Below are 22,216 nucleotides of genomic sequence, written 5' to 3' on the forward strand. Positions count from 1 at the left end.
TGCTAAACTGTTCTGCTTCCTAGAGGCTTAATCTGTTCCCTTTAGGGACCTACAGTAGTGGTCAGGCCCCTTTTGTGGGAGACACTACAAACAGAAAATAAGGAGGCTCCTGTCTCAGGGCTCATACTCTGCCTGATTTCCAGATAAAACAAGCATGAATTAATGGGGCTTCTAGCAGTAGCAGTATCTCGTGTGAGGAATTCTGGCCCTGGGTTTGATTTGGAGAGAACAGAGTTGGTTCTCATTCTGCATGAATGGTTTCTTGAAGTAGATAAACTGTTATAAGGTTAGAACAGGGGTTCTCAAACTTTTTTTTGCTAGGACCCCCTTTGAAAATATTCCAGGCTGTGACGACTGCCCCCATGCTATGCCATCCTTACTGGCATGTGCAGAGCTGACAGCTCACGACCTCACAAACCCCTGAGGGGTCACAACCCCCAGTCTGAGAATCCCTGGTTTAGAACCACATAAGCCAGTTCTTCAATAGCATAATTCATGCTTTTATTGATATTCCCCTCTAGACTGTTGCAGCAGAGCAGCCAGCTGAGAGCCAGGAACCCAAAAAGAAGAGACGGCGAAAAAAATAGAGCTCCTGGCTCATCTTTTCCCATAGTGCCTCCTTGTCAGAGTAACACTCACCCAGCACAGCAGTTCTGTTGCAGACTGGCAGCCATGCCCTGGACAACTGTACCTATAAAGAAATTGTTCTGGCAGTGAAATAAACAAGTATTCATGAATCCTCCCTTGGCTGGGTGAGCTGTGTTGCCCAATGATGCACAGTTTATGCAAGACCTTGTATTTTATAGCCAAAAATTCAGCTGTGGCTAGGCTGTTTGGACAGTGATCTGGGAGCTGCCTTTGCCATTAGAACGTTCTGCTACTATGGAGTCCTCTCCCTCTGCTGAGTCCCTTCTCCCAGCAAAACAGGATTTGTCACCCAGGCTCACTAGCAGGAGCCCTGCCCTGGCGAGGACTCCAAGCACTGGCACTCCCTGCCAATAAGTTTACTGTCTGGAGAGTCTTACGGTCTGCTGGTCTCCAGGTCTATTTTCCTTTCTCCAGTGAGCCTTTGGTTATTTCAATAAGCTGATATATATCCAGAGCTTCACCTGAAAGACAGTTGTAAGCTGTTAAGTTCTTTCCACTGTGGGGCACTTTCTGAAAGCCCACAGCATAAGACTGATAGACACCACCCCCCCACACACCATGTTTTCCACTGTTTTGTTGCTTTAAAGGCCCTAAAATCCCCTCTGTGAATATAAGATCACGGTGGCCTCAGGCTGTAAAGGTAACAGAGAAGCCAACTATGGTGGTAGGATGAAAAATTAATTTATTCTACCTCACAGTGGGCTTCAGAGGCTTAAATGCATGTAAAGTTAAGAACCTATAAGGGTGCTAAAGTGGAGCAATTTATTATTGATATTCCACTGGTTGGACTTTCGTGTTCTCTTGCTTCTGCTGACTTTAGCTGTAATGTACTTGTCTCCTTTGGTCCATGTTCCTGGAGAGAAGTCAGTTGATGTTCCTATGCCTAGGACTTGTTCAACTTCTTGGGCCTTTCCTCAAATGCACTTTGGCTTAAGCTTGACCAATAAAGGTTGTTCAAGGGATATTGGGTGTCTTATTTAAAAGCCAGGGATTGAAATATTCAAATTTCAAACAGCCTACTCTTCTCTGAGCTTCCAGAGTTAGGTTGTTGGTTCTTTATTTGAAAAATAGTCCTATGCTTCAGGAGATTATTTAAATAGCTGCTACTTCAGTTATTTATCTGCATCAATTAAAAAATGTGTCAAGTGCTGAGAGTAAGTCTCACTTGACCTGAAATTGGTGGGCTCTAGTATAACACTAAGATTTCAGCTTGGATTGTTTGCAGCTTTCTAAACAGCTGTGCTAAGAACAGTCAATGGGAGAAAGAAGCAAGCACTAGTCTAAAGATGTAACTCCAACGTAGACACATCCTGTAATTTCCAGGTCAAATACATATTTCCACACTAGCCCTGATTAAGCTAGACCACTAAAAATAGAAATGGAGGTGTGGGTTGCAGGATGGGCTAGTCGCACTGAGTAGTCCCATCTGTGACCCTTTATACTAGTATGGCTAAACTATTTTTAGCATGCTAGTTTGATCAGAGCTAGCAAGGGTATGTCTACTCAATCTAGAAATTCCAGCTCCAGTGTGGACATACTTATAGTGAGGAGTTTGCAAAATGTTGCTGCAAATCCATCACCCGGCAGGGAGGGGATAGTCCTTCTGTAGGCCGCTAGACCAACTGCACTTGCTCCAGAATTTACATCTAGAAAAGTCTTTGGATGGGAGTTCCATACTGTGCCATTGGATGGGAATGGCATGCTGGGCTGGCTGCTGCCACAAACTTCCTAACAGATGGTACAAGCAGATGTGTGGTCATTTTCAGGGTCCATGGTCTTTGTACAGAGCTAGGCAACTGCCCTTATTATGGGAATTTGTGTGTTTTTTAGTAAGTGGCTTGTACCTATCAGGTGACTGCTGCAGAGCAACACTCTTTCATAAGAAAGCTCCTGGCTGCACACACAGCTCTGCTACAGAGCATTTAGGGGTAAGCGCTACTTCTCTTACATACAGAGATTAGCTGTTCATGCTTCAATGAGCTATAATCAGCTTCTAACTCCTATCGTGTATGGGATAATACTTACCTTGTGGGATTCCATATCTCCTATTCAGCCCACTTGGATTTGATGGAGTCACACAATCCATCATCACCTCCTTCCTTAAACACAGGTCAATATCCACAGCACTGAAAAAAGCCACTGACTGAGGCAGATCCTGTAGGCCTAATTTATAGGCGAACATGCACCTGAAAGAGTCAGAGCCACTGCATGTAAATACTTAACCATGAGGATAGTCTTTCCCTTTTAATTTTAGGCAGTTGATTCCAGCTTTGCGTTAAGAAATACCCTCAGAGCTGCAAGTGGGCCAATTAGTGCTTTTTCACACAGCTCTTCACTATAACCACAACCACTTTGAGATCATGGGAAAGACCTTTACCCAGACACAGAAGGCTGTTTGTTGTAGGGGCAGGACCCTTTATTCTCTGATATCGTTCTGGCAGGTGGGAGACTCCTCAAGACAGGCTTATTCCACTATCAACCCCCACAAAGCAGTTGCTGGATGTTATAGCTTGTTTGCCAAGAGCTTTCCTTCAGTGCCCACTGCTCCCACTTTCTTTAGGGCCAGCTCTATGAGGCTTAAAAAGACAGCAAGGACCCTGATTTTACAGTTAGTAACAAGCTTGGTACCCTTTCCCACTTCTGTTAGCAATCAATCAAGCCCAGTCCTGCCTTCAGCAAAAATAGTTTCAAAGAATGTTTGTTAAAGATTATTCTACATCACATTTGCACAGCACTTTCACGATGTAAAGTGCTTTGTAAATACACAGTAGCATGAGGGTTTGGTGTTGCTGAAGTGGAGGTGGGAGGAGGAGCGCGAAGTTATGTTCAGTTTCCCTTATGAGAGGGGAAGAATCCAGCCACTTAACACCTGTTAATCCTCCCCCGCCATCAGATTGTCTGTGAAGCAGAATGGTTGGAACGTTGTTGGGTTCTTTAGAACCTTTACCGTGTTAGGAGATTGGTGATCTGCAGGGCCAGCGCTGCCCGGTAGCGATCTTCACCCTGGACCAGGTAGCGCACCTCATCATGAATGCTGATGCAAAAGCGCCCATCAATGCCAAATTCTTCAAAGAGCCACTTCATGGACACCAGCATCAGGTGCAAGTAATCTACAGCCGAGCTCTGCACCACCCAGTTCACTCTGCTGGTCACAAACTGGAGGAAACACAAACCAGAAGCTAGGAGGGTTTCAGAGTTGATTCCTACAGCAGGCACATTCCCTGGAGAAGTCTGTTCCAGTGGGGTCACACTCCACTATAGAACAGCTGATAAGCCTGAAAAGGTTGTGTTGCTGGGGCAGGGTTTGAGGATACAAAATCCAGTTTAAAAACAAAAAACAAAAAAATCCAAAAAAACCCAAAACACCACTCCCCTCCACTAGAGAGAAATAGAGCTTTGCTGGCAGAACCTGTCCTAGATGTCTAGATACCAGTTGAGCACAACCACGGAAGGACATTGTCATCGCATGATAGGACACAGATGCAATGACTTCCTTTGTTTTTGTCTACACTCTAATCAACTCTCCTCATGCTATGATTGCCCTTTTATAGGAGCGTGTTCCCAGCATGCCTTTCTCGGGGGCTGACCCTTTAAATCTAGCAGAAGCAAGCATCTGCACTCCTGAAGGAACCATTTGCAACCGGTTGCTACAGCTGTCTACTTGCTGGTGAGTGAGTTGAACTCCTGTGATGTTATCTGTCTCTTATTCCTGAGGCTATGCCACATTCTCACAGGCACCTATAGTGGGCTTAGCAGGCACTACTCCCACCTCTAAATGCCAAGGTCATGGGTTTAATTATTACACCAGGACTGACAGTGCAGAGCAGCACTAGGTGCATATTGTACTTTCGCAGACGCCATCCTTCATGTGAGACTTAAAGCAAGCCCCTTTAGTGGCTGTTCTGGGGGAAAATGAAAACGCTTGTGGCAGTTTCCAGAAAGCCCTGGGGATAATCCCATTGTCTGGACCACATTCCTGCCCTTCCTGCAGACTGTGAACTGCTGCCACTGCATTTGACTGCAGAGGCCCTAAATTGCCAGGGCCCAATTTTGCTCACACACCTGTGTGATTTCATAGATGTCAATGGTGCAAGCGAGGGTAGGTTTGACACCGTTGCTGCAGAGACACCTGGAGTCTGACAAGCACTGTAAGAACCTAGCTTTGATTCAGTCTGTCACTCAGCTTCTGACAATTTGATTCTAGAGTATTTGCGGAGTACAGAGGGGCTTTAACCAAGGTTAAATGTTGTCTTTGCTGTGGCAGCACTTTCCAGAAAAGTTTCTGTGCATCAGGGTCTGTCCCAGGGAAGCATTACTGAGGACTACAGCTGCACCAAAACGTATCTGAGTGGAGCACCGATAAACTTGTGGGGTTCCACAGGATGACCCAAATTTTTCCCAGCCAAGGGCAGTATTGGCAGCCGTCCCATGGCCATTCACCATTTGCATAAAATGGAGCAGGTAGCAGTCACTTAACTAATACAAAGTTAGCCTGTCCAGACTACAGGTCCTGGCATGGCAAAGTGGAATGTGGCTAGCTGGGAGTATGAAGGCAGTCTCGTTCAAACCCTCTACCACCGTCAAAGTCAGTGCATTGACAAGTCAGAACTGCGTGTCAGGCTACGCTTTGCTCTTACCTCGCCCTTGACAGCAGCTGGCTCCAGGGCTCTGCTGATGCAGCAGCCCAGCACAGGGGTTCTTGGTGAGGCAGACATAGCAATGCTTTCTAGCTTGTTGAACATTTCTGACTCAGTCCCTCCAGCCCAGATGCGCTGGGATACCACATCCCAATTTCCCCTGCGTGACCTGCAGAGTAGGGAATAGAAGAGTCACTACATCGTCCCCCAGGAACCTGTCACAAAACAGTCTCTGCAGAGGCACTGGGGTCAGAGCTTTCATGAGCTTCACTGGGTATCCTCCTCTCCCTGCCCAGGAAAAGGACATGCTGAGGAATGGGGAGGGGGAATAAGGGGCACAGCTGCACTAGCCTTTCACTTCTGTAGCCTTGGCTTTATGGCACATCCGCAGAGCGGCAGGAAGGGAAGCCCACAACTAAAGGAGCAGAAGTGTCAGCAGAGCTAGGTGGAGGTTCAGAGCTGGCAAAGCAGGTATGCTGCAGGAGAGACCTGAGGTGCACCGCGTTGTTGTTGGGGCTGAGGAAAGGGGGAAAGCCCAGGATTGCAGTATTAGGGAATGCTGGTGATTAGGCTTACAGTGCATTGACAGAGGCTGGTGGGGAAACGTGAACAAAGCCTGACTATTTCACGGCTGTCTGGCCTTTCCTTGCCAAAAGCTACAATTGCCTTCGGCCCCCAATTTCATTTCATTAAGAGAGAACTTGTTAACTTGCCTGATTCTCTAGACGTCACTGATGGAAATGGTTTCCTGCCTTTGCTGTTGCCTTGCCTCTTTCACCAGCATCTCCTTTCTGGACACAGGACTCCCATGTGTACCAGCTCTCCTTGCCCCTCGTTACTGGCACAGGGCGCATCGGAGGGCTCGCACATCCCATTTCTCACCCCCATTCCCTTTTCACACACTCAGACGCTCTTCTCAAGCTTTGCTCCCTCACCTCTTTGTGGCTTCTCGCCGTATCCTTCGCATGTCCTGCCCAGATACAGAGTCGTTCTCTGCCCTCTCCACTGGCAGGCCCAGCTCTCTCACTAGCCACTCCCCTTCCTCAGAAAGGCAGTACCTAGAAAAGAGGAACCAGTAGGGATAAACGGCACGTCAGACAGATCTCCTGGAGTCTCGGGAACAGGATCCATGGTTATAGAACTCCGCAAGCCGGCTCAGAGGTTTCAAATTAATTAACTCTTGATTGGCAGAAAGCATGAGCTCCAGATCTAGGACACGTAGGCCAGGATCTCTAAGAGAGCCCAGCCGCCTGCAATGTGCTCTGCTTTCACCTCATTAGGAGGAGATAGACAGACAGCTTCCTCTCGGGCAGCTCTGGAGGGCAGCCAACCTGCCAAAGAACCCTTCTGGTCCAAGTCCCAGGAGGAGTGACCCAGCTGGAGACAGACTGAGGTAACCGTGTGGCAAGTTTCTAGCCCACTCCTTCAATAGTGGAACAACGCCACAGGCAGATCAGGTTCCCCAGAGCTTGGCTAAGTTAAACTCCAAGGCAGCACTCACCGCCGGATCCCCTTGGTGACCGCGTACATCTGCTGAGCCTTCTCGGCTGCCTGCTGCTGCGTCAGCCGGTGGTTAAACTGCATGAGCAGGCGCTCTGCGAAAGGCTGGCCTGCCCCATAGATGCGCCCGTAGTTGAAGATTTTGGCATGCTCTCGGCTGATCCCCACCGCAGAGGCCGTCTTGCTGTGCAGGTCTGTGGCGTTGCTCTTCTTCCCCTGCAGAGTCATCCAGCCAAACGCGGTACAGCCTGGGGCGCAGAAGGGAAGAGGTTATGCAGACTGGAAATGGGTCTGAGCATTAGACCTCACAGCATCACCATGGCAATGCTACATCTTGGCCCAGCACCCTACATGCAGTTCATGTCACATGACTGCAGGGCAGTGCTGCTCCAGCTGAACCTCTCACCATGCATGCCAGCAAAATGAGCCTCTCCAAGGATGGCAGCTATCCACAGCTCCTGGGAATCCACGTCTGCTCCAACCAGGTAGTAGCCAGGAGGGACCTGGACCATGGCTTTCAGCTCGCTGCCCACCCGGTCAGTCTGTGGACAGATTGATGCCACGTTGAGCATGTCCTCCTACACCTCCCTCCCCCGCACCATTGCCAGTCTAAAGATAACTTTTCTCCAGTGGCTGTATGGCCCCTGCATTCTGCTCTCCTGGAAGATCACTACATGTGGAGCTAACAGCACAGAGCAGCTCTTATCTATCACTTTATTCTCAAGGATATGAATTTAGCCAGCGCTTTTCCAGTGCAGAAATTCCAGCCAGAGACACCGCTGACAAGGGGAATACAGGCAAGGAAACCAACTACTGCCAGTCCCATTCTTACCCCCCTTCCTCTGCAAAGGCATTTGCATCCCAGATGGAGTCTAAAAGGTCTCCATTGATTCTATCTCCCTTTACAATGAGGTCCTACTCTTAACCCTTGAGCTCCTGGATCTCTTGTCAGCCCTAGGCTACTAGGCCAACTCATATCAGAGAGGCAAGAGGGCAAAGGATAATAGAACCAGCCTCTGAGCTCTACAAAGTTCACACCCAACCCAAGACGCACCTGCACTCCACAAATGTGATTTTCAATCCATGGCATTTGTCACTAGCCTGAAATATCCTGGCCTGTGGGGCGGGAGGAATCCCACACTACTGTGCTCCACAAATAATCCCTCTCTCCAGAGCACTAGAAAATAGTTCTGTACCCGGGCGTTGCTGGCAGTCAGCCAGGTGGGTTCCACTGCCCGGCGGGTGATGGTCCCTGCTGTGATCACCTGCGGCAGGATGGCTCCATAATTATTCTCCTCCTCATAGTCTGGATGTCTGGAACAGAAACTGAGTGTCAGTGCTTGCACGCTGGAGAACAGTCGGGATGACAAAGGTTTGCCTCTGGCTCTTTTCACACTGACAACTTGGTAACTGAAAGGGACTTCCTGGTGGCTGTAGCTGAGAAGGAACCATCACACGGGACTGAGTTTCTAAAGTCCTTTGACAATCCCAGCTTGGAGTCTGATAGCTGAGCTAGGTCCATGGTCAATGCAGGCCAGAGAGTTGAGACTGACGGGAGCAAAGACTGGGGCTAGGAAAGAGACTCTTCTGCCTGTACTGCCCCAATTCTGACCCCCTTAAGGATTCTGGTTCCCACTGTCTCAGTGAACTGAAGGTCCAGCAGTCAAAAGGTCAGATTTAACTGAACAGGGGCCAGTGATTTGTACAGCATGTCCTCACATACCTAGTTACTGATCGAGGCAGCTCCCCTTTCTTCAGACACACCACCACCTGGGAGCTGTTGAAACAAGAACACGAGGCCAGGACCCGAGTGAAGAAAAAGGCCATGAAGGGCAGCAGCTGGGGCAGGAAACCCCTCTAAAAGGAAGATCTCACCCTGGATCCTCTAGATTCTGTTTGGGGAGCCCAGTCTCTCGCCCCCACCCCTGAGTTTACATCCCCTTTTCTCAGGTTCTTTCCTTCAGCTGCCCAAGGGCCCACACAGTGGAGCTGAGCATGCTGCCTCCACTGCACTTCTAGCCCCTGCCATGCCAGCATGTGCCGAGAGCAAGGCAGTTTTAATGATCAGTTAAGCAGGTTTCTGGCACTTTTGTTTGTGGGGAGATGTTTGTCCTCTTGCTGCAATGGGTAGAAGCAGCACATTCTGGCACTGCCCACACACCTACAGCCCCATTAGCAACTGTTCCCACTAACAATGGCTGCTGCTCACTATGGAGGAAGAAAATGGTGCCACCGATGGGCAGAGTAATCAGGAGCCACTCAGACATTTGCCATCTCCCCACCTCTAACTTAATGCTACATGGAAATAATCCCTTAAACTGAGGGAGGAAGGCTCCAGCTTAATCCAGACCACAGGGCAAAATCATTAATTCACAGGACAGGCCAGGCCATGGAGGCTGCAGTAAGAGATGGGGCTTCACACCTCAGAACTGCTTTCCTCCCTCAGCTCCTGCATCTCTGGTCTCACCGTTCAGATTAGCCCCCTCTACTGCGGTCAAGGCAGATACAACCCACACAACAGGCTGCCAGGACACAGCCAGTGACATTGTTAATATGGGAGAAGCTCTTTTTCCAAAGAACAGAGGTGGTCAAGGGGCGTGTTACAATTTAGAAATTACTGTCCTCTGCTGAGGGGAGTTAGTACCAAATGTACCAGACACCCAGTGTGTGCCTTTACCTGCCTGCCTCCTGGAAGTACTAACAGTGGGGGCACATGTACTCTGAAATTATTACAAATCTGCAGAAAGCTCCTTCTGCAGCAGATCCCCCACGAGGATGGGGACTTTGCAATTTAATTGGGGGAGGAGAGGAAGTAGCATCTCATTCTCTCACCTGATTCGCTTGTGAGAGTTCCTCCAGAAGGAGATCATCTTGTTAATTTCAAGGGCCCTTGTCCCATCAGTACCCCCAATGCCAGCCCTCAGGGTGCCATCCTCCATCTTGGGCAAGAAATCCTTGGCAAAAGGGCTTCCAACGTTGTTGTCGTTCCCATCCTTTAACAGCAAAGGGAAGGAGGTTGGCTTGGCTCCGTGCATTGGAGGATTATTATTATTAAATAGAATTAAGCCTGGGTCACTTCCCAGCCCCATTCCACAGCTTTACAAACACGTCCTTATCGCCAGCCCTGCCCCGAGCTGCTGACCAGGGCAGGAGGCGCACAAGTGCATTCAGCAGACAGGAACTGAGAGACTGATCCAGCTGAAGGTACACAAGCCCAAGTGGGAGGAGGCAGAGGGGGAAGCCAGAGGGAGAAGAGGGGAGATGAAAGCAGAGAGGGTGAAGAGGAGACTGCAGAGCCTTGAAGGAGACAGTGAGGAGCTGGGACTTGGCCCAGTTAGGCCAGTAAAGGGTTTTGGGGGGAGGAGTAAGTGGACTGTCCTAGAGATAGAACTCTTGGTGCCCACATGCATTTCAGCGCTGAACTGTTCAGCGCACCCTAGGATTTAGCATGAGGACAGCAAGAGCATAGTTGGGTCAGTGCAGGAGGAATGGTCTCCAGATGTGCCACTCTCTTCCCCCTTTGGAGCCAGCCATGGGTCTCAAATGTCTTGCCCTGAACTCCAGGGAGGGCTCAGCCGCAAACAAGCATCCTGTGGGCTCCACGCTCACCTTATGAGGCAGCCTGAAGAACCAGCAGCCAGGGATGTTGACATCATTGTAAGGGCCATTGCCATGGTGATATGTGGGCTGGCTCTCCGCACACTCCAGCTCCAGATCAGCAGTCTTTCCCTGAAACATCCAGCATGAGACACCTGCTAAACTTAGAGCCAGAAGAAGGAAAAGCCTCAGGGGAGCGGGGAGCACCTAATTATTGAAGTGCCACCTCCACTACACTAGCACCTGGAAGTGAAAGCCTGACCCTTTGTACATGCCAATGGAAACATCCACTGGGCTCCTGAGAGCTGCATCCTGAAGAGAGCCTGGTATGGAAGGAGCGCCTCCATCTCAGCCATGCAGGATCCTGGCCCCCCTTGTTCTGCTTGGAGCAGTGCCTGTGCAGTGAATCCCAGGGAGTTGCCCATACTCCCAGCAGGACGTTCCACTTACCTGTCTGGGCCTTTTGGCTGTTCCGTCTGTTTTGGCTTCTACCTCAGTATCCATCTCCAGCCGGCTCAGCTCCTCCATCTGGGAACGAAGAGGAGAGAGGGATCAGATCGCTTCTTCGCATGTGTCTTGGCTTCCCAGCTAGCTCGGGGCTGCCAGGACAGCTCTTCCAGAGATCTCTCGTACTGTGAGGCTGCTGTTCTCCAGCATGTTGGTTGGCCCGCAGCTCTCCAGCCTCCTCATTTTTAAAGTGAGTTGTGTGTTGACAAAAGTTGTCAGCCTGATAGCTAAGAAAACTTTAGGCCTCTGTTTATCCTTGAAACAGTACAGCCTAGGTAGCTGCAGGGCAATAATGCGCAGTAACGACCTGGAGAGACCACATCAGGACAAATGGAGAATTCAGGCTCCATAGCTATTAGTCCCTAGCCTCTCTGCCGAGACTCCCAGCAAGGAGGCCAGTTCTTTTCACACAGGTTGCTGAAGAGCCATCAGAGGACAATAACGCAGTCACTTGGGATTGAGTTGGATTTGAATCAGCAGCATAGATGAGAGGCTCTCCACCCCATTCCCACCCAACCCAGCAAGTCCCCTTTCTAACGTCACTTTAATTGGATGTAAGCACAACAACATTTAACCAGCAAGAAAGCAGCTGTGCAGAACAGGATGGGGGCTTAGTGAACGTCAGTGAGAAGAGGACCTCTGGGCTCCAAAATGGGATTCTCTGTTCTGAGCTGTAAAGCATTCTCTTGCGTCTCACTACTTCAGACTAGGGATGTAAAAATTTGTTTTAAAAAATCCCTTTAAACGTTCTAAAAATAGAACATTTAAATAGTTAAACTTGGGCTCCCCTGGCTTGAGCCGAGCTGCTACCCCCCCCCGCCAGTTTAAATGGTAATCAGCTGTTTAAAATGTACCTTTTAAACGTTTAGGCTTTTACATCCCTACCTCAGACCCTCTCTTCTTTCCCCAGACCCTCTCTGAAATGATTTCTCAGTTGCTCCAAGTCACAGGCTACTAAGATTTGGCACTAACAAATCTCTAAGTAGGGTGGCCACCTGGCCAGACTTTTAGTAGCTCAAACAGAGGAACTATGGGAGTGAAGAGGTCAGATGTCAGTTTGGTGAAGTTGACCTGAGCTCAGTATTTTTCAAGATTCCTTTTAGGGAAATGATCATGGAAAGCAACTGCCTATGTGAATCCCAAGTCAGTCAAAATTAATAGAGACAGACAGCCATGGGAAAAATCAGAATATGGGGCCACCCTCCACAGTGATCAAGGAACAGCTACCCAGGCAGATGGTTGGTTTGTTTGAAGGTGCCAGCTTGTTTGCAGGGCAGGAGCCAAAGGCAGTCAGGTCATCTCTTTTCACTCAAGGAGGTAGATTTTTCTGTCTGCCACACCTTTCCAGGGGGAACAGGTGCCTCAGACTAGTTTTCTGAGCCTCTACTCCCTTCATCCCTCTGTTGCAGTAAACCCATCTTTACCTTTTGCCAGATAGTGCTGTTGTCTGTTAACATGAGCTCCTCTTCAAGGGAGGTGTCCAGTGAGCCAGGCTGCTCCTTCCCTCTCTCCTTGCAATGCTCCATGTACAGGTGCTCAATAACCCTAGAGGGAGAAGGCAAAGGAGAGATGAGTGATGCTCAGAAACTCATGTCCTTAGGAGTGGAGACAAGTTTCAGATCATGTATCTGAAGTAGAACTTATCACCACAACAAACACTCCAGGACACAGAGTTACCAGGCTCCACAAGGACATCTGTTCAGATAAGATGAAAATAAGGACAACACAGTGACCCCGCATCCTTCAGAAGGAAGAGCCAAGATTCTCAGCCAAACATAGTTTAACCAGAGAGGTTCTTTCTCTGATAGGAAGGGAGAAAAGCCCAGGCTTCTGTTCAGAAGGGAACAGATGCATCTTTAATTCCCTCACCTTACTGCCTTGTTTGATTACCAAGTGGTTTGAGGCTTTGGAGCTCTGGATTAATTTGCTGACCTTCTTCCCAGAACCTCTCTCCCCAGAACTGTTCAGCAAATAACCACTAAACATCAGAAGCCCTAGCAACATGCGCTTCTCTTCCAGCTTGGTGAACACCGTGGCTTTACTGCTGGCTTCATCTCCCCAGATAGCCCATCCCATCTCTCTTTCCTACCTGTGTGGACAGGATGGCCCTTCTGTCTCTGGGATATCCTTTAGCAAATTGTCCTTCCTCCCTGGCACCAAGTAGCCCCAGCCATGCTTCTCAGAGTAATGCACTGGGAAACCATCCCAGGTTAGTCTCATTAGCTTTGGAGTCAATCTCATCTGAAGGCTGATGAAACTGGGCCCTGGCACCCAATCCGGATCATCCAGACGTGGGCAGAGTTTACGGTACCATCTAGAGAGCCAAGACAGAAACAATCAGGGTGGGGAGAAAGACTTCAAGAGCAGTTCAAAGTTTCCTCCCATCTGCTTCATTTTGGTTAATATGGCAACATCAGAAAATGTTTCTAGGTAGTCCATCCCATGTAATCTCTTGTAGGCTAGAACAGAGTATTCCCAACTGTGAGGGCAGCAGCCTCCGATAGGACTCATTCAGTTGATCTAATATCCAGTGAATGATCAATGGGACCATCAGTTCATGTATGCCCATCGGAGTGGATCTCACCCATCACAAGGAAACCTCCTTGTGCCTCCTACCTACATGTTCAAGCACAGACTTTCCAGTGCTGCATTTCTGAGGGACAGGGGAATGATTTCACCATCTCCTCTTGTAAAAAGCTATCTGGCTGCAGAAGCTTGAATATCTTTTCTGCCTCTTTCGGACAAAGGGTTGCAGTGGAGTGTGAGAAATCTTAGGAGCACGGGGATTTCTCTTCCTCTTCTGGGAACTGATGAGATAACACATGCTCCAGCTCAGGAACCCCCTGCCAGCCCTGAGAAAGAGTCTCAGATTTCTTTTAGATATAGAACAATGTATATGTTGAGTACACCTTCAATTTCCAGATACCAGGGCATGGGATAGCTATGGTGCTTCCAACAAGAGGGAGGGTCCCTCTTCTCTGGAAGTGGGAGGCGATTTAATTTCCACATTGGCCCAGCAAAGGCCAGTTTGAGCAGAATACTAAATGAAATGTGCCCAATTCTCCGTGGTGGTTTCCAGAGGGGAGCTCCTGTCTACTGAGGGCTGATCTGGGACCCACTAATCTCACATCAGCCAGAATGTAACCCCAGCCTCTGAGATGAAAGGTACATACTTCATCCACTCAGTTTCCAGGCTCTCCACTTCACCTACCCTTCTACCACCTGTTGGCTATTTAATGGTCATGGTCAAAGGCATTTAGAAAGTGACTAGACAGTTGGAACACTCTGGCCCCATGGGCAGTAAGAGGAGCTCAGGTAACATTTCCATAGATTAGCAATAGCAGCTGGAAATGTTTCCATATGCAAACATCACCACTAGGTGGTGAGTTACACAAATCCCCTTTGAATGACTCACTCCGGGTGGCCTGGCAGGTGCTGGGTTCTCTTTGGCTGCAAACTGATGGTCTCCTTCAGACGCTCCAGGCAGACCCGGCTCTCGGGGACTCTCAGCTCTTCCTCTTCACTGGGGGGACCAGGATCTGGTTGTGTAATAAATGTAACCTCAGCAAGAGATGTTCTCTCTGCACTCATGCCAGCTGTTTCAGTTGGGAACGCAGTGTGATGTGATACAGTGACATGCATTGCTCTTACACGTTTCAAAGTTTGCTCAGTTGTTTCTGTTCCTCCTTATCTAGAAAGTTACTTTTCGTTATGCCTGTACTGGATAGCATACCGTTTCCCTTTGGTTCAGATTTCCCACCAGTCAGACTCTGCGCTGCACATCTCTCCTGCAGCCGCGCCAGAACTTAGAGATAGCTGGCATTAAACCTGTTTTCCACCCTCACCTCCCCACCCTGCATACGCACCAAGAGCATTACCTTCCTGCCACTCTAGGGCAGATGAGTTTGCAACCACTTTGGCTGGCTCGCTGTTCACATCTGGATTTTTCTTCCTTACTGTTTTCTTCTTCTGCTTAAATTCCTGTAGGTCCCACTCCAGGTCCCATAGCCAGGGGTCATCCTTATACCTGCATGGTCGAACAACATTATACATAGCTTGTTCTGGCTTGAGTTTCTTTGATTTCTGACAGCCATAATATTATCCTGAATTCTGACCACTGGTTTCAGTTTGCCTCACTAGGGGACAAGGAGGAAAGGGGGACACAGACCTAATTTTTTACTATTTTTCCTCTCAAACATTAATTTGAAGGTCATGAACAGAATAAATGCAGTACTGACAGCAGCTATGCCAGCTTCCTGCACAATATCCTTTGCCAACATGCTTCAACCCAGACTTGAACAGTCATAAATTCAGTCTCCATTGAATCTTCAGCCTCTCTAAGGCTGCTAACCAGCTGGTGTCAATTCTAAAGGTAGTTTCTGGGCTGTGAACACTACTGGATTGAGGCAATCAGAGAGTTCGTCCTTATGAATATGGGGACAGATTTGGTGATCTAAAGATGAATGGCTCCATGTCCCATCAACAATCTCCTTAGCCATCTAGCCCCACTACTGTCATTTCAGTGCTAATTCAATTCCTTTGCTGTCTGGTGTTAAACTAAATAGTTTTGCTTTCTCTTTCTGCAGTGAGTGCCAGATCTAAGCTCTTTCCTCCTTTGCATTTCCCACTGCCATGATGCTCATGTTCCCGCTGGTACCTCTCCTCATAAAGCAGCTGACAGGCATCGTTGGCCAGGTTCATCAAGGATTTCTTCATCTCTTTCTGCAGCTCCTCATAGGTGCCCTGAGTCTCATCCAGGTACCTCTCCCAGTTCTGATTGACAGGCAGATAACAGACACCCATCTCCAGCATCCCTGCAAATGTCACAGGATGGGGGCATCTACAGCACAAATACATATTTGTGGTATTAAACACAATGCAGAAGGCATTTGGCCTGTAAGCACTGAGCTGTTCTAGAAATAAGGATACAAAATCCACAACTTTAGCCTCTTTCCACTTAGGAGTTTCCCAACCTTGCGCTACTGCCTGGAACTCCCAGTGGCTCTTGCCCTCCCCCACTCACAATTACTGAGGGCCCTAATATGAATCTGTATGTAGGGCAGGCAGAAGAAAGTCTATTTCACAAGATCGCTCAGGCCCATCCCTGAAAGCTTCATTACTGGATCATTCTCATTAAAAGCTGCCCACCTTACCGGCGTGTGAAATTATGATGCTTATACCTTCTAGCCAGAAGAGAGGGATCAGGGATCCCACGCAGGGATCTGTGCTGCCCCACAGTTCTGGCACTAGTCTGCCATTGCAGCCTTCTACAGTACAAAAAGTTTGGATGCTCACTGCCAACCCAGAAATATGAATTTGCCCTCCTTCCCCAAGAAGATCAAACTCAGGTCCTCTGTATGGCTGGACAGGACTGCAGCAACTGCACCAACTTCCCTGTATCGGTGGCCAGATTTTGGTGGCTCTGCGGAACAGTTATCTTTGTGTTGGCTAAAGTCTAACACCTCCTCACCTCTCCATGAAGAGCGGCAGCTGCTCCTGGAACACTTCATGAGTGGCTTGGACATCAAGGGCACAATACTTCATCAGCTCCTTCGGGGCAGAAACAGGCAAAAAGAAGGAAGATTAAACTCGAGCATGTAGAGCACTGTGCAATGAACTGGCTGTGGCAAGGCGAGCAAATCATCACTGAGACTGGAGAGGAATAACCTAGTGTCATGGTGATCGTATCATGGTGATGACTGTCTGCCAGTTCTGCTAAAAACCTTCACAACACCGTTTTCTACCCCATCCTCACAAACTTCCCCTCAGGTCTCTCCCTGGGAAAGAAATCTCAGAAGTCTGGGTCAGAGGTGTGCAAATCTTAGTCAACCAATGGCCACATTGGGAATGTGCTGGGAGATGGAGACCTGCACCAACTATGCAATAAAAAGGAGCTGAATGTAACTGCCCTGATCATTAGTGTGGAGATGCTGCCCATGGAGACTACTGACAGTAACAAAGTGCTCCGTCTTTCATTGCCCATAGCTGGGGATGCTTTGTATGTATCCAAAAGCCACTAAAAGGAAATGGAAAATACGCTGATAGAAAATGTAATTCCAGTTGAGAGTTTTTGGTTTTATAATTTAAAGAAATTCCCCTGGCCTGGCTCCTCCTCCCCTTCAGTGGCCTCTCCCAGAAGCTTCTCACCCTTACCTGGAAGTTGTGTCTGATGTCACTCATGCTCCCCTTGACAAACAGCTCACGAGCCTCTTTCTTCAGCGGCTCACCCCCAACGTACAGGGCGTGCACATCTGCCAGATTGTTAATGCTGCTGACGTTCACCCAGTCCCATGAGGCAATCTGTAAAGAGACAAGCCAGCTCAGAGCAGGAAAAGAACTGGCAGCTGACTGACATGCAGAGGCCATTTATATATCTAAAGTGCAGTTACGATGAGAAAACAGACTACATAAAAATTATTATTTGTATTACTATAGTGCCTAGGAGCCCTAATCATGGACCAGGATCTCACTGTGCTAAGGGCCGTGCAGACTCAGAACAACAGACGGTCCCTGTATAATCTAAGGTTTTTGTAGGCATTATGGCAAAGGAGAGTTTTGGAAAGGGATCTGAAGTAGGACAATGAAGTAGCTTTGCAGAGGCATACAGGAAGCTGCTCCCAAGCAATGAGGGGCAGCATGGGAGAAGACACAAAAGAGCCTGTTTGAAAATTTAACAAGTGGGCGCTGGAAGCAGGCATGTGCCCACTGGAGGTAGGAGCTGATGTCTCGACAATGAATGAGAGAAGATAGACGGGTAGGGATAAGTCATAAAGGGCCCTGAAAGTGAAAAGATAAGTTGCTTATGTTTGATGCAATAGAGAAGGGGGAGCCAGTGGAGGGATGATATAGCCACAGTGACAGGCTAGGAAAATGATCTTTGCAGCAGTATTCTGAACAGATCTGAGTAGAGCAAAACTGCTTCTCTCAAGGCAAAATGGCCCTCCCTTATTCCACAGACTTGCTCCTTCCGTGTTGGCTAGTCAGAGCCACTGGCTTTATTGTCACTGACCAGTTCCTACTCCTGGTAGACCAGTGGCTCCTATGAAGCTACAGGTGCGCAAGATGGCTCCACCTTGCTTTACGCACTCAGTCACCAGCAGAGTTCTGACTGCAGACCCTTTATCGCACGTGATGACATAAGAAGTAGAAAGAGCCTGGCTCAGTTTTCAGACCCCAGCTGGAGTTTATAAAGATGGCTGGTAACAGCACAATATGAAACATTTATTACAGATTCGTCTACTTCACACAATGCAATGCAGCAGTCCATTAAATCATTCCTTTAGGGAGGCCAGAGCTAAGTCCCGGTGGAGGGGGAGGAAAGGGAAACTTTTATAAGTAAACAAAGTGAAGGAAAAAGCAGTTAGGATCTATAGCACTAGTTCGTGATGCACAAATTTCCTCAGTGATTCTCCTACTCACTGCAGGCCCTTCAGTTTTGCTGCCTGTTTTCTTCATGTGCTGTTTGACCTGCTGCAATCCTTTCCTCTTGCCGTGCTTAGCAGCCATCCAGAGGTTGCGCTGGAATCCCGTCAGCCCTGAGATAGCCATGTGCATGCTCATGGTGTCCAGGAAACGCATTCGGGAGCCCTGAAACGCACAGCAGATTAGAGGACAGGCAGTCAAGGAATTTTTCACAATTCACATACTCCGGCTTCTCAAGAACAGAGCTTCAGGGCTGGTGGGGAGGCAGTCCTGTGTCTGAGCTGCTAGTATTCTATGCTGACAGGCAATCAGCTGGAACTTGACTACACTAAAAATGTAAATGACCTATGTTCTGTCGACTTACAGCCACCGCAGTAATTACTGCGATGGTTCATGTCCACACTGTCCCTCTTCTGTTGGCGATGTGCGTCCTCACCAGATGCGCTTCCACTGACTTAAGAGGGGTAGTGGAGGGGGCAGAGGGCCTGGGCTTTCAGCTCTGTACACAGCTCCCTATCTGGAGCTGGGCTGCCTCCCTCCAGCTCTTGGCTCCCCACCGGGAACACGGCAGCCACCAAGCTGGGACATGACTACCCTACCTAATGCTGTAGCGTAGACCAAGCCTAAGACTCAACATCTTGCTTTCCTTAGCGCTAGACTGACAGAATCTGACACCCAGATTGGACAGCTTCCCTGAAATCAGTCACATACAAGTCCAAGCCCTTATTCAATGTCTGTAGCAATGAGTGCTTGTTTCTTCTGTGTTCTAAAGGCTCCTAGGGTTAGGAATAAAAGAATCCAGGCCTGTACCATAGCAGTAACCCAAGATGCTACCAAAAGGTTTTGCTACCTTCCACTACTTAAGAGCTATTTTTGCCACACATCTTGAACTATTGAAGTCCATGTCAGGACCTGGCCTTCATGACTTTCCTGACGCTAAGCACAATGTCTATATACTTTGGCTCACAGGGAAAGGAAACTGAAAAGCACCAAGAAGCAGACTGCTTGCCTCTGTAGCACTTTACAGCTGAGAATCTCAAAGCAATTCACAACCCTTAATGGAGCAAAGCTCGCAATCCTTTCCTTGAGGCAAGAAAGTGATGTTATTTCTATTTTATTGAGAAGTAAACTAAGGCACAAGACCTTAGCTTCAAAATTAGGTGAGTGCAATTATACTTGCAAAAGCATGTGTAATTTGTGCATAATTACAACTGCAGGACACAGATTAGGTCAATGTACATGCAAGTGGCTGGTTAGATGTGTAACTAGAAGAAACTGCCCTGGCAAAGTTAACTTTGTAAAATAAATTATACATTTAACAAAGTTACTATATACACTAAATCATGTTCTAGATGGCTTTCCTCAAAGCACTGCACAGAGCCCTGGAGGAAAGCAGGTGGATGAAGTGGACATAAACTAGGAAAGGACTTACTTGGATCAAGTACTGCTCTTTAATGTGTGCTCGATCAAAGGCGACATTGTGACCGACCACCAGTCTCTCCGTCCAGTCCTGTTTGGCGAGACAGCTTGAGTTCGGAGCAGTTTCTAGTGGGATGAAGTCAGCCAGAGTCAGTTGGCTGGACCAGGTATAGCGTTCCTCTACCAGCCGCTTACTGCACCAGGAGTACCTGGAAAGGAAGCATGTTATATTTTGGATTATTTACAATTGTGAAGACTGATTCTCCTCTGCTAGTCTTAGTAGAAGGACTAAGGAAAGAATGAGCAAGGAGACCAAATTCCTCTTCTCCCCAGAATTTAACTTTCCCAAGCAGGGCTGAGCCACTCTGGCAGGAAGCAGTATAAGGAAGCTTGCACTGCTGCTGCCCAGGCTGTACCTGTTCTTCTTGCTTGAAGGCTGTGAAACCAGCGCTGAATTCACTAACTAAATCAAACTGGAATCAAGATATCGTCTTTAGAATTGGCCTATGTCTAATAACTGCAACTCCATGGGACCATTTGCTTCCTATCAAACCATTACCAAGTATTTAGTACAAAGGAGAAGCTCAGCTCTGCTGCTCCTCCATCCATCTCTACTGTGGTAACAGTTTGTGTTCTGGCTTCTCTTCTATATTACAATTATGATGTCTTACCAGGCACTTGGAGAAACTGCCACTGCCAGTGTTGGGCAAGGGCCTTCTGCCATGCACACTTCCACATCAAACACCAAGGCTTGTTCTTCAGGGAAGTCTACAGCCTTCCTCTCACCATTGGGTCTGTACTGTGTCCAACCAACTTCCCAAGCCCACTCTGGGGGCATTGGGGGCACCTCGCATTGGAGCAGCTGATTAGCAGCCTCCAAGTAAGGGAGGCTCTGCTTCTGCGCCAGAATCCGGAAGTGCTCATCAAGATCGTTCCCGTACAGCCGAGGCAACTGCAGCTCCACATCAGGGAGTGTGGATGTCTCTTTGCCCCACAGGTCATGCTTCTGCAGATGTTCCACGCTCTTCTGGATGTCAGCATCTGAGTACTGCACCTGAGCACCCCGGAAAATCTGTTCATGAAGACCCTTGGACAGCATCTGGATGTTTAATGGGTTCATGCGCCGCTGGCTGGTGCTAGGATCTTGCACCACCTCCTCTTGCACCGGGTGACTGGCCCAAGAACCTGAGGCACACCTCTGACACCTGGTTCTCAGTGATGGAAACGGATGAGCTATGGACTTCCTCCATAGCAAACGTTTCATCTTCAGCCAACTTTAGCAAGACAGAAAATGTACAAGAGTCTGCCCTTTTTGGTGGGACAGGTCTATAAAGAGAAGAGCAATACAAGGACTGACATTTGGCATTCAGTAATTCAGGTTGGGGCTTCCTCCCCACGCCCAAAAAACCTGAGCACTTGCAACTACCGCTGGCATCACTGGAGCAGAACCAGCGTATTTCGAGGAAAAAACCATCTCGTGTAGACAAGGCTCTAATGGTGTGAAGCTGCAACTACCCAACTTATCCTACTCCAGTTCCTCACTCCCTCCTACCATGGATCCAAGACACCCCAGCCTGTCCCACCACAGAGCACCTCCCCTCTGGCTTTTCTCAAGGACTCCTCGATGACATCAATGGGAGCTCAGCAGGTGCCATGTCCCTAACCTAAGGGGGGAGCTCTCTGCCACTCTCCTTCCCCAGCCCCACCCCAGGGGCTGTTTTCTCTCATACGGGCAATCCCCCCTTCCATGGTCTCAGCCTCCCCTTCTGCAAAGGGGCACCCCCTTCACCTCCTGGGGTCTCTCCCCTTGCCCCCTCCCCCCCACAGCTCTCTCCCCTCCCAGCCCCCCTATGGATCTCAGCCTCACCCCCAAACTCCTTACGGGTCCTTCCCCTCCCACCGACCCCCAGGAGCCTCCGCCTCCCTCCCAGCCCCCCTATGGGTCCCCGAACTCCCTACGGATCCCCTTGCCCCCCATGGGCCTCAGCCTCCCTCCCAGCCTCCCTCGGGTCCCCAAACTCCTCACGGGTCCCTCCGCCGCCACGCGTCTCATAGCCTCGCCCCCGAACTAACTCCCCACGGGTCCCTCCCCCTGCCCCCCGTGGGTCTCAGCTCCGGGGGGGGGGGGCTCTCCCTTAATTCCCGCCCCCCCTCACACGCGCACACACACACACGCCCGCCCCCTCACCCGCCGGCTCCGCCGCTCGCGGGCCGCACGGCCCTGCCCGCCGGGGTGGCGCAGCCAGGTCGCTCCGGGCCGCGTTGCGAGCAGAGCCAGCGAGACCCAGGCTGCTGCAGCCAGGACGGGATCGTGTCGGGCCGGGACAGGGGGCGGTGCCCGAAGGGACCAGGCCAGGCCACCCCGCTGGGGTCTCTTTCTGGGTTTCCGGTTAGTCCCGCCTCCCCCGCTGGCGTGGATGGAATCGTCCACAGCGGCCAGGCCGCTTTCTCAGCTTCCTAGCACTGTCAATAGGGTTCTGCTGCAA

The 22,216-nt window shown here is 49.3% G+C and overlaps 2 protein-coding genes across 2 annotated transcripts in view; one reads left to right on the plus strand and one right to left on the minus strand.

Annotated features, from left to right (window-relative positions):
- FANCI (FA complementation group I) overlaps positions 1-737 on the plus strand; it is a 35,402-nt gene extending 34,665 nt beyond the window's left edge. The window contains exon 38 of the mRNA XM_067555675.1: positions 522-737. Within this exon, the coding sequence (XP_067411776.1) occupies positions 522-587 (66 nt within the window). The 3' untranslated portion in view covers positions 588-737. The remainder of the gene's footprint in view (positions 1-521) is intronic.
- Positions 384-22,213, minus strand: POLG (DNA polymerase gamma, catalytic subunit). Its single transcript, XM_067555676.1, has 23 exons — positions 21,919-22,213; positions 20,402-21,056; positions 19,744-19,939; positions 18,309-18,476; positions 17,043-17,189; positions 16,360-16,439; positions 15,547-15,729; positions 14,768-14,916; positions 14,305-14,428; positions 12,979-13,203; positions 12,314-12,434; positions 10,833-10,910; positions 10,395-10,514; positions 9,618-9,778; positions 8,509-8,562; positions 7,982-8,099; positions 7,192-7,327; positions 6,787-7,033; positions 6,221-6,343; positions 5,286-5,454; positions 3,596-3,804; positions 2,674-2,834; positions 384-1,109 (listed from the first exon to the last, which is right to left on the minus strand). Exons 2-23 carry the CDS (start codon positions 20,992-20,994, stop codon positions 1,045-1,047), a joined length of 3,627 nt encoding a protein of 1,208 aa, XP_067411777.1. The 5' UTR covers positions 20,995-21,056; positions 21,919-22,213; the 3' UTR covers positions 384-1,044.
- Between the last annotated feature and the right edge of the window lie 3 nt (positions 22,214-22,216).

Source organism: Emydura macquarii, unplaced genomic scaffold (genome assembly GCF_026122565.2).
Source record: "Emydura macquarii macquarii isolate MOO-44397 ecotype Brisbane River unplaced genomic scaffold, CSIRO-AGI_Emac_v2 contig_1644, whole genome shotgun sequence".
Lineage (NCBI taxonomy): Eukaryota > Metazoa > Chordata > Testudines > Chelidae > Emydura > Emydura macquarii.

Coding starts and splice junctions, on each gene's coding strand:
- POLG (XM_067555676.1), bottom strand. CDS start 20,994: ATGAAACGTTTGCTATGGAGGAAGTCCATAGCTCATCCGTTTCCATCA. Junction 17,190..18,308: donor GCAAAACTGAAGGGCCTGCA/GTGAGTAGGAGA, acceptor GTCTCTTTACAG/ATTGCCTCATGGGACTGGGT. Junction 2,835..3,595: donor ATCACCAATCTCCTAACACG/GTAAAGGTTCTA, acceptor TGACTCTTTCAG/GTGCATGTTCGCCTATAAAT.